The sequence below is a fragment of the Danaus plexippus genome, chromosome 17, assembly GCF_018135715.1.
Source record: "Danaus plexippus chromosome 17, MEX_DaPlex, whole genome shotgun sequence".
NCBI lineage: Eukaryota > Metazoa > Arthropoda > Insecta > Lepidoptera > Nymphalidae > Danaus > Danaus plexippus.
In genome coordinates this window covers 5041504-5053649 of record NC_083548.1, presented here as the reverse complement: position 1 = coordinate 5053649, position 12146 = coordinate 5041504, and the positions used below count along the sequence as shown (strand labels likewise).

The 12146-nt window shown below is 30.8% G+C and overlaps 1 protein-coding gene across 1 annotated transcript in view; it reads left to right on the top strand.

The window, feature by feature from the left end:
• LOC116771409 (protein bowel) overlaps positions 1–11353 on the top strand; it is a 22826-nt gene extending 11473 nt beyond the window's left edge. The window contains exon 3 of the mRNA XM_032663258.2: positions 9301–11353. Coding sequence (XP_032519149.2) covers positions 9301–10591 — 1291 coding nt within the window. The 3' untranslated portion in view covers positions 10592–11353. The remainder of the gene's footprint in view (positions 1–9300) is intronic.
• Positions 11354–12146: the final 793 nt, after the last annotated feature.

The following is a 12146-nucleotide window of genomic DNA, read 5'->3' as shown; positions in this document are numbered from 1 at the left end:
CTTTTTGCGAATGATTATGTCCCTTGATAAAAAAACTGTTTAATTTAAATCATTTATACACTATAACTATTCCATATAAGTGACATATCGACAACCATTTATAAAACTTATCGATGATCGTACAATATTTTAGGGATATATGTACGTGACCGAAGTTATTTTCTGTATCTATAGATGTTATCAGTATCTATGGGATATAAACTCCATCAGTTAACTGGTTGTCCTTGGATCCACGGATGGGAATGACTTTCCCGTAGAACTTTAATCAATTATAAACAAAGTAGAGAGTTACACTTATAAATTCATGTATTTAAATCAGAAATGTTTGTATTTTGATTGAAATATGAGAAAATTACATAGCTAGATTGTATTTTTATGTTTTCTTCTTATATATATGTGAAATTTAAATATCAGGAAGCTCATTTTTATTTCAAATACAAGGATTAAAAATTCGACTTAATACTTTAACAAAGTGGTTTTCAGAATGAAATCTCACAAAAAAGTCTCGAAGAAGCCAGTTCTAAAGAAATAATCGCGTTATTTATTACCACTGCCTGAGAAGAGGGATTTTTAATCTTTTCCAAGCACGTACATAAGCTTAGAAAGCTATAATAACCCTTATTTTCATAGTGATAGAGACTATAACGAGATAACAACAGGTACATTTAACAGTTCGATTTTATGGAAGATTAAGACCATCTATCGTTTTCATAACATTTTTGATAGTAATAATAGTTTAACATCAAAGAACCAAACTTAGTGTGGACTTAATTAAAGTAATTACGCTATTGGTCTTAAATTAAAAAAAAAAACAACCATATGTGTCGACATCAAAAGAAGGCGACTAAAACTCCGTTCATATTTATATGTAATTCGTATGCTCAAATCATTATCTCAAGTTCGTTTACCTACAGACAAGACTAGTAGAATAAATTTTCATGTTTGTAACAAAAAGCGTAGATAAATTTGTTAAGCGCCTATCTCTCGTTTAAATCTTTGTTATGTTTTGCCTAAAAAAATTGTCCTTGTTACATCTTAATATAAGGACTTTTTCTTTGTATTACACACTATTTGATCTACACACTAGCTTTTTTCTTTTTCAAATTTTCTAGAAATACATGTTTTATAAATTTGTGGCACAAAAATCAATCTGATTTTAACAATCCAACTTTTTAACATCTGAATTAAGGTATTTTATAATAAATTTGACAGTTTTTGAATTAAACAAAAACGTGTTAACAGATATATACTTTCACATAAACAGGGTTTTTACATAGTAATATTTCTAAACAAATGTGAATCAATAATTAAACAAATCAATCTCTCTTCGTTAATATCTTTTAGACTAAAAAAGAAGTTTTAGCCAATTATTTTATTTTCTATACAATGTTTTTAAGAAGTTCATTTGATAAAGCATAATATACATTTGAAAATGTTATCAACACCCAATCTGCTCTAGTGGTCGTTACTGGATAACACTATATTGCATAAAACCAACTACTAGATCTACTAAATACTACTTCTTAATTCCTTATAGTTTATTGACCTGTAAGCGATATCCTCACTCTGAACACCTTTTGTGTAATTATGAAACTTTAATTTGATTCATACTTGGGGCCTATCAATGTATGATTAATGGTATTGAGAGGTTCCATTTTAATTGCTTACCGAGACCATCATGAATCAACTGACAGAACCATAAATCTGATAAGTCAAACTAGTTTCAATAACTTGTTACCTTTTCACTTAGCATCAAAAATAACATAACTTCAAAGTACAAAATGAAACATATGTAAACTAAGTAGAGTGATATTACGGTTCCAATTTTTCAAGAAATCAGATAACTATAAATATATGTTTAGAGGTGAGTATATATATGTAGGTAAAAAATATTTCAAACACCTCAAATAAAAAAAAAATTGTAACTTTGTACCAGATTAAATTTCATGATCACTGAAGCGTTAACATGTAGTATCGACTATCCGTATGAACTCACTAGGCGCCGTGTTTTTTCGACAATTGTAAGCCAGACGAACTAATAACCACCAAACCAACATCAACTGCTGAAATTAGCGGAAGAAATACTAATTTTTATGATTATTTTTTCTACGTAGTAGGTAAGGCACCTGATGCCAAGGCAAAGTAAGCACAATAAATGTTTGCGTCAGTCAGAGGTGAAATTGAGTGTGAAGCGGCAGTGGCGAGCCGTCGCTCCCATTATGCCCGGCCGACAAACCGGCTGAGTGTGGTATCTGGTATCTGTATAGTAGGATACCTTATAGAACCGAGCTCACATGCCGCTTGCATATAACGATGTTATATTAGCTATTGACATACTTCTTAGAATCAACATATAGGTTTATATCAGCTAATGATTCTATATCCGGAACTGGTTTTAACTAATAATAATTTTGATCTGAGTTTTCCGTTCAACATTTATATGTTCGTTTAATAGCAGATGTTTTTATTACATAATTTAACGAAGACATTTGAAGCTAAGTGCTTTAGAATACTTTATATTTTATAAAGAGTCAACATCAGATATAGGGTTACATATCTCGCTTGAACCAACCACTTCGTCGCGCTACATTAGTATTTTCTATTTATTTTTTGTCCACGTACCTGTCCAACTTTGGGGATTGGTTTTTTATAAAGCCGCGCGACGAATACAAAATTTCTTTAGTATAACAACACAAAATAAATGATACGCCGTGGAACTATGCAACTACGACGGAACGACTTATTATTTTTTTATTAATTTTTTTTTTTATATGAATTTAAAAAGTTTGAAAACTTTCTTCATCAAAACGTTTTTATACCTCTGCTTTTATGACTAGAAAATAGCTAATGTTATTGGTTAGCTATTTTCTAGTACGTTATGCATATATCAGGTATGTAAACATTGAAATTGATTTATACAATAAATTGTCTGTCATATTAGGGAACAAAAATTCTAACCTGAAGATGACTCAACACAAGAGAGATCGTAAACCTTGGATTATACAATAAAATACATTAACAAATACAATTCACGTACTGCGCATGTCATGATCTTGGTAGTCTCATTAAAGTAGCTTAATACTTGGCTGTGCTTTAACGAGTGATTGTAAAAGCAATGAACGCAAAACGCTAACAAGCTATCGAACTTGTGTGAACCGCACTAATGATGCATTATCTTGACCACACATGATCATTAACGACTTTTCAATCATTCTAAGTACACCTTAAGTATGAGTCCAGAAGTTTTGGGTATTATAACCCTTAGCGGAAAACGTTTAATAACTATATCTGCTTGGCATCATATTTGTAAAGAATAAAATTTTACAAAGGCCTAATATTTAATTCATCTTTTAGATCTCAATTGTATATTAACTTTTGTATCTTCTTTACACCGAAAAAAAAAAAAAACAACCATTATCTTTTTATACGCCCAAACTAAACAGTAATTAGGAAGCAATGATTTGTCAGCAGCAAAAAACAAATGTATAGTAAACATAAAAACACGAGTACATATTCCGCTGAAATGTTTAACAAAAAATACATGGAATTTTAATGGCGCACGCGAAAAATCGTGTGAACTGTAACTCATTTGCATGTGTTACTACGACGTAAACGTTTAGCTACTGCAGTTGGTGTAACGTAATAGACATTATTTTTATAGAGATAAGGAAATAAAGAAACATGTTTTTTTTTTGGATAATTGCTTGCTGCGAACATCCGCCTTTTGTTTTCGAGCTTCTACATCTACAAAAACTGCCAGTTCTATTTTATTATCACTTCATGATTACCGTACCTCGGGTAGTAGAACTAGTTTAGCGTGAGTTCTGTGTGTGCTCTATAAAAATATATTTTCATTCTACAGAATTTTATGATTAATAAATAGCAGTTCTTAAGTGTTCGAAGTTAAAATTTTATAATAACAAGTACATATAGAACAACCCAGTTAATGACCTCGGGGACGCTAAAGATTTCACCACGACATCTTCAATATTTCAAACTAAGTCTATTCTAATGCTAATTAGCTGAAAGTCGAACGTTGGCATTTGTTTCTACCGACACTTGTAGGTAGCATGCTATGAATACATACATACCGTGCTGTGTAATTTTAAAACATTACATGTAATTTAAATATATTGATAGTTAATTAAAAATAAATAACATTATCATCATCAGATTACTTTCAGTACAATATGATTAAGATTATTGTTATTATTTTCAAGGTCCTACATAAAAGTAATCTTTAAATAATTAGACAAACATTTTAGCTTCACAATTAGTATGTGAACATGTCGGTTTGTTACACAAACTGAACTAATTTAAAGAATGCTTGGAATATGGTAGGGTAACGTTCCGCTAGTGTGTAGATTGTTTTTCAATCATATTGTATTAAAAAAAATCACCCTAAACGCAAGCAAATCCGAAGCTAAAATCTTGTAAATAATTCAATAGTTATGGAAGTTGAAAACAGTAAAGACAAAGACTACGTACTGTGGTAACTAGGAGATAAAATGTTGCGTGGGTTTACTACGAGAAACAATTGCTTTTATAAGCCTTAATATGGTTGCACACTCTTGCTTGCTCTATTTGTGAAACCTCACTATACTGTACACATAAAACAAATGTAATCATCATTCTACGTAATAGTATATTTTTTATTTTATTTATACAGTGAAATTCTGATGGATGTCGAGTTAAAAATTAATGTCATTTAAAGTCAACATATCACATTACAATTAAATGATACAAGCTTCAAAAGTTCCGAGTGTCTAAAATATGTCCAAATCCAAACATAATCAAGAAATAACTTTCTTTCTACCATAATTTACATGTAAAATTTTTAAAGATTTTCCATAATTTGCCTCTACAATATACAAATGGTTAGATTATGTTAATATATGCTGTTTATAAGTAGATTTGATTTAGTTGTGACGTTGCGCGGCTTGTAACCAATTCTAGCAGAAAATTTATGTACTACATAAAGCTACCGACTAAGGATATGTGGGTGCAAATAATTTACGTTACACTTAAATCGCTCATTTGCATATTTAACTTTAAGCTCAAACATTGCAATTTTATTTTAGTTCATTGGTAATGGTATATAACATATTTTATGTATATAAATCTCTTAATAATATAATAATCACTTTATGTTCTAATAATAAGAGAAAAAAGATAAGTAAGGCTTCATCAATCTAGGCGATAGAGCGTCCGAGGTGGAGTGCAGAGCGATGACCCCGCATTCCGCCACAAACCCGCACTCTACTGGAAAATAATTTAGACCCCTAAATAATACTCGCAAGAAAAATATTATCAAGTTACCCGTAATACGTGTTTCAGATAATTATCAACAAAGATTTTTGTTATTTAATAACTTATACATAATATCTGTGTTAGTTTCAGTTTTAGGGTTCGATTGCCCAGATGTGGTTGTTTCATATTTCACACGTGTTAAAAAAATTATATATCCAGTATAAGCGAAAATATAGCTTATATTAAATATAGTACGAATAGAAAAGAAATTTTTATTTCGAAAGTAAACTTACTTCAGTCAATATAGATTTTTCCTGCTTAAAACGATAACAATTTGTGAGTATGTACGGATGTTGACGTCTTTAACACAGAACGTACGGATTTAAATTAATTTCTTCTGTAATAGTTTTAGACATCAGAATAATATGTGGGCTTTAATTAATATTGAAATTCCTAATTAATTCCTCCAGGATGAAACCATCACACTTTTATGTTAAATGTTACAAAAACTATAAATGACAGTGCCGATTCATTAACATATCTTTTTACTAACGCTTTGTTATTTCTCTTTGACCCCAATTTTTGAAGTCAACGTGGACGAAGTCACGAATAATAATTAATAAAATTTTAATTAAAAAAATATATATATCAATTGAGAATTAACATACCAATATACATATAAAATATAGTAAGTTATTCTTCATTTTACATTTAAGTGATTAATATCACACCCGTTCCGTTTACTCTAAATGTTATTTATTCTATGTCAATTACAGCTTCGAGAGATAGGCAATCTTTGAGGCACGATTGAATTGGAACAAAAAATCTGTTGGTCCGGGTCGATGTGAAAATAATTCTTAAGTAATAAAAAATATTGAACATTATAGTCGTATCTATTTAGAGTGTCCTCTTAGCACTTCTCGCTTAACGTTTTATTACTAAAATAAATGACCGATGTTATAAGACACGCGACCAAAAATATCCGGACGCCATATTCGCTAAGCTGTCACAACAGTTGTACTGTTTGTAAAAAGAAACGAGGACGTTTACAAAAACCTGTTCTTGGCAAAGACGAATTCACCGCGTTTTCTCAATGAATTTTGTACTTGAGATTTTTTTACATCCAGTTGAGTGAACTACGAATAAGATTTTGCAAAAGTTTTTGACACTTCTTATAATTGTTTAGTAACACTTTGTAATTCTCTTTCTAAGGTTTATTTTCAAACGGCCTCCAATAGAATGCATAATAAACACAACCGGTAATCATAATGGAATATATTTTTAATGTAAGCCATTAGCGGGAGGCTACAGTCCTCTCCGTAATTTCGAGTCTCACTTTTTTTAATCTCCGTGCCGGGTCTTGATGGGATTCTGAGTGACTGTCCGTAGCGATCCTTATCTTAAAGTATAATAAGAGCCTAAGAGGAGACAGCCGTTTCTTATATTTTATTTAACTTCAAACGTGATCAAACTGGTGCGATAAGGAATTGGGTAGGAAAAACTTTGTTTATATCATTAATTATGTATATTTTTACCGATTAATATCTTTTTGAGTTAATAATTTTTGAATTCTTTGAATAAACATAAATTTTTGACCACTAATGATATAATTTAGTCGTAGCGACGTAAGATGTTCACGTTATCTGGGGCGGGATGTTATGTTTAGTTTGTACTAACTCTAGATTTTATTGTCTTGGTCGGTTTTGAGTTAACGTTTTCAAAGTAAGGCGGTAATTGCCTTGTTAATTTGAATCCGTCGGCGTTGCTTTGATGTTGGTCAAGTTGTCCGACTAGTGGTTCCAAATCCGTCATCCCACGTAGTTAATCACGGATAGACTTCTCAATTCATTTTAGAATTAAGATATCGCGTTCATTAGATATTTATTATTTATTAGTAGTCATTTTGATGCCGATATTTGTGCCAGATTTTTATTTAATTGGAACACTTTTTTTTGACCGTTTAATGACAGAATTGAATCTAGTAAATATTTTAAGTCATTCACACATTAAATGACAACTTCTTAAATTTTAATTAATTCGTTTAGGTCACAATATGAATGTAATATGTGAATATTATTATAAGTTTGAAAAACACAATGAATGATGCTGAATATAGATGTGGAACTCTTTGATTGAAAAAGAAGCGATATAATTGGAACCTCCTATTTCTCGTTACATTGTGTGTTAGTATGCAATATTGATTCAATGTGTACGCCCTTTCATTTAAAACCGTATATCGGTTACGTAAAGTCTTATTTTCAACGTTTCATTACAACGAAACCGGTCAGTTGGCCCATCCTAATATTTGCGTGATGCTGTGTAAATACAAATGTCTTCTCGCAAAAGCTCATTCATAGAAGTTTTAAAGTAATATTTTATGTTAGTAAGAGAAAAATTTACTTAAATAGTATGAAAGTAGATGACTTAATCAATAATAAATATTTTTTTTACGAAGCTAACTTCATCTCAGTTAAGAATGCCGTGAATAGTGAATGGTGCATTTAAAAATGTTCATACAAATGCCTTCATAATAAAGCAGTGTCCGTGAATACCTACATTTTCCAACAAAATCTTAAAGTAATAAATCTCAGCTATAGCTTTATGACGCCGAGACGCCATCAAACACAATCTTGATGAAACTCTAAACCATCGTAACACGAGATGGTCGAGGTCATTACACTTTTTTGTTTATCTTCCATAGTAATGACATATTATTTACGCGATGCATTCCTTACATGACGACAACGAAATATTTAAGGATTCCATTATCATTAGTTCGCCTCACTAATGTTCATCGCTTGCTTGGGACGTTTGAGCTTATTTAAATAATGAAACCTTTAAATTTTTAATTCGGAATTAGTATCACACATAAATATTCTAACTTTTTATTTTATATTTCAAAAACGCACCATTAAGTTTAACTCCTTAATTTTATAGAGTCTTAAAATAAATATAAAGGTTATTATTAAATCGACAGTTTATATCTCCTTTTCGGTTTTTAAAATTATGAATTGTGAGCTATCATTTAAAACTTTATCAGTAACGGTCGTTCACGAAGTTTTAAGTCAATACCTAAGATCGTTTAAATCATTGAAATAATGACCTGAACTAAGTTACATATATCTTAATTTTTCAAACAACAAGTTTGCACATACTTTAGAATAATTTACAGAAATTTGTATTCAGCTTTAATATCAAACATTAGTTTTCATAAACAAAATGGTAGAACAAGTGATGCAACTTGGAAAGTAAATATGTAAATGCCATTTACATATTATATAATGATTATGTTATAAAAATCATTCAATACTAAAAGAAAATTAAGAATGAAATTCAACATAAAGGTAGACATTCTTTATATGTGCAAAATCATTAGTCCGGCACCGGCAACCCAATACCTCGCCACGTTAATAATTTTAATCGAAGCGATTGGCCACAAAATGCTTTTAACGTAATTCGATTCGGCTGAACTGGAACTCTTGTAGGACCCGACCAAATAAAATTGATCTCGTCTGCCATTTCTTTGACGCTTTATTACACAACGGAATAAATTTCCAGAGGTCTTTCAAGAATGGCTTAAATGTAAACTCGCGCATGCTTCTCTACACTCGCCTTGAGAATATAGTCTCAAATTACTCAGATCACGTTCAAGGTGGTTTTGCGCAAATCGTGGTCAATGGACATAAATTGTGATGTTGATATAATATTACAAAGTTGCGTATATCCTATAAAAAAAAATACATAAATTACACCTCTAAATAATGTGTAGACTTGATTATTTTATTATAACAATAAATGCTAATTCACATTCTCTGTTATTAAAACCTGTTCGATCTTACCAACATATTGCAATCAAATTTTTAAAATAAATTTCAAGCTGTAATCTGGACCTTATTCTCGAAACGACTCCTCCTATTCACAGACATTTAATTAAACCACAATATTTTATGGGTGGATAATTTAATGACCATTTTCGATTAACGTTCGTATAATAATGTCTTATAAAAGTATACATGAATGTTGAACTCAATTTCACTTTTTTGGTTACAGGTACATTCATTCAAAAGAGAAACCATTTAAATGCACAGAATGCGGGAAAGGGTTTTGTCAATCGCGGACTTTGGCTGTTCACAAGATCCTTCACATGGAAGAATCTCCTCACAAATGTCCTGTATGCAGTCGAAGCTTCAACCAACGCTCTAATCTTAAAACACATTTACTCACCCACACCGATCACAAACCCTATGAGTGTAATTCGTGTGGAAAAGTATTTAGAAGAAATTGTGATTTGAGGAGGCATGCATTAACTCATGCTGTCGGTGACGTTCCCACAGGGGACGTTTTAGATGTAGGCGAAGAGGAAATGGGGAGATCTGGATCACCAATTGAGCCAGGATATGATGATGAAGATCAAGACCTTTCTTCTCCTGAACATTCTCCAGTAAGAAGAGCTCGCTCATCATCTATCGAAAGTATCGGTAGAGAACAAAGTGAAGAACGACCACGGCCCGCATCACCATCCCCAGTAGAACGCACTCATTGTCATCACAATGAACCTAGAGATCGAGCTAGCCCTTATACTATGCGTCCACAGCATCAAGACAAATATCGTATGCATTCATCAGACTTTTATGAAAAACGAAAATATACATCTGAAGAAATAATGGAGAAGGAATTACGATATTCAGAGAATTCCGAACATCAAGTGAGACATCCTCAGCTACAAATTCGAAGAGATTTACACCAGGTTCCTAACCCTGATACATCAAAAATAAATCAAATGACTAGCCCGACGATAGATCCAGGACCTACAGGAATTTATTTAGGCCCATTCCGAAAAAGGAGTCATCCTCCCGATATAGGGGAAAATATAAGAAGCTGCGCAGCCGTTTACAGGAGTCGTTCACCAGAACCAACAAATTTAACTATGCCAAGACCACCAATGAGTGGAAGTGAGGTTGTAGTAGGGGTTCCACCTTCTTTAATTGCAATGCAACCATATCACAAATTTGGTTTACCCTTGCCTCCTCCACACCCACAAATACCATATGGTCCAGTTCCTCATTCGGTGTTAGGGCCCCAACAAACAGTGGCTCAAGATTTGATTGTCAAACATGCTCCTCCTAAAGATACAATACCGAGCACATCAACTATTGTAACGAGTAGCAATGATATTTCACAAAGTAACTCCAAGGACTGTGTTAGTTCTGATTCAACTAGCATTGCAAATGGAATTAAGAATATAGTTGGCATTCAGCCAAACACAAATCCAAAACCAGGAACGAGCCAATCGAGCGGTCCAAGAAAAGGTTTTAGCATAGAAGATATAATGAGACGTTAATTATTATATAAATTAATTTTATTTCTTAGAAGTATTTTAAAACAAATGTAAATAAATATCTTATCATTTACCTATTAGTTTTAGTTTTTTGAAAAGTATTATTAGTTAAATGTAACATCAGTGTGAATTGTCAGATTTGTGGACGTAAGTGTATGTGACGATTTGGTTTTCGTATAGATCTCATATGGTTTGTTTGTGCAGTGTTTTGTTTACATCAAAATTTTAAGTAACTAGATTATCTAAAATTTTAGGCCATACTTTGTTAGTATAGGAAATCTTTATGTTTGAAGTTCCAGTGACTGTTATAGTAAATATAATTTAATATGCGTAGTTTGGAATAACACTAAATGTTATTTATTATTTAGATATAATTTTAGTTATTTATAAGGAAGCAATGATAGATTACTGTAATTTGATAATTATTTACGTTTGGTTAAGATTTTAAGATTATTACGATTTTTATGGTATAAAAATATTAATTTCTGTGGAAAGCCGATAATTCATAACAACAAACAGTATTGTAATGATTTTGATTTTTGTATAGCAACGACAAATATCTGTTTTGTAGTACATGAATATAATATATATTTTTAATATATATTATGTATTGTTTAAAATAATGTCAGATAGATTGCAAACTATGAGTTATCATAAAAGTTAAATTGCTCAGAAAATTATATAAGTGAAGTATATTTTAAGTATCAATGAACTATGTTCTTAATTTTATTGAATTAAATTATAATAAAATACTTTTAATTATTATTAGCTACTTTATTGCTAAACATCCTCAGTCAGTGTGATTTTTTTTTCACTCATGTACTTACTTAATATTCAAAAACAAAAGGAAATGATTTCATAACCCGAAAAACAACAAAAAGTGGTTAATATTGAATTTTGACACAAAAATGTAACCATCATCACAGAACCTTGAATAGGACGTAAAAACTTAGGTAACATTAAGATATTAATTTTAAGAAAGAATTTACATGAAAATTATTTATGTAAAAACTACAAATGGCAATTATGACAGCTGAAGTAAAATAAAACAAAAATAATTCTTAACTTAAAACGACCAATATCCATTCAAATAAAACCCTTAAACAGAGAGTGTCGCTTTTACGATCGCAATTTTACGATCCAGTGCTTAAAACACTACAAATGCTACTTGAAAATACATGCAAATTGTCAGCCTTACTATATATCTCGTGCTTTAATGACAATGTTTGAATTTCCGTAACTGTCGTTTATTATCCTACCATAAAAATATTCCTTTATGTAAGACATATAACTATTATGATTATATGGAGAAACTCACTTTTTATTTCACTTAATTGCTAATTCATTTAATGAATTTTATTTATTTTTTTACACTTTTGAAATTCAGAAAAAAACCTTACAAACATTTCAAAATGTTATTTCATTACTTTTTATTGATTATTTCTTACCTAATCCTTGATAAAATATCTGTATTCTATTATAACCTGCTAATATATCATTTTATGTAATTAGGCACAATCATACTATAAACACTTAATAGTTCCAAAAAAATTCATAT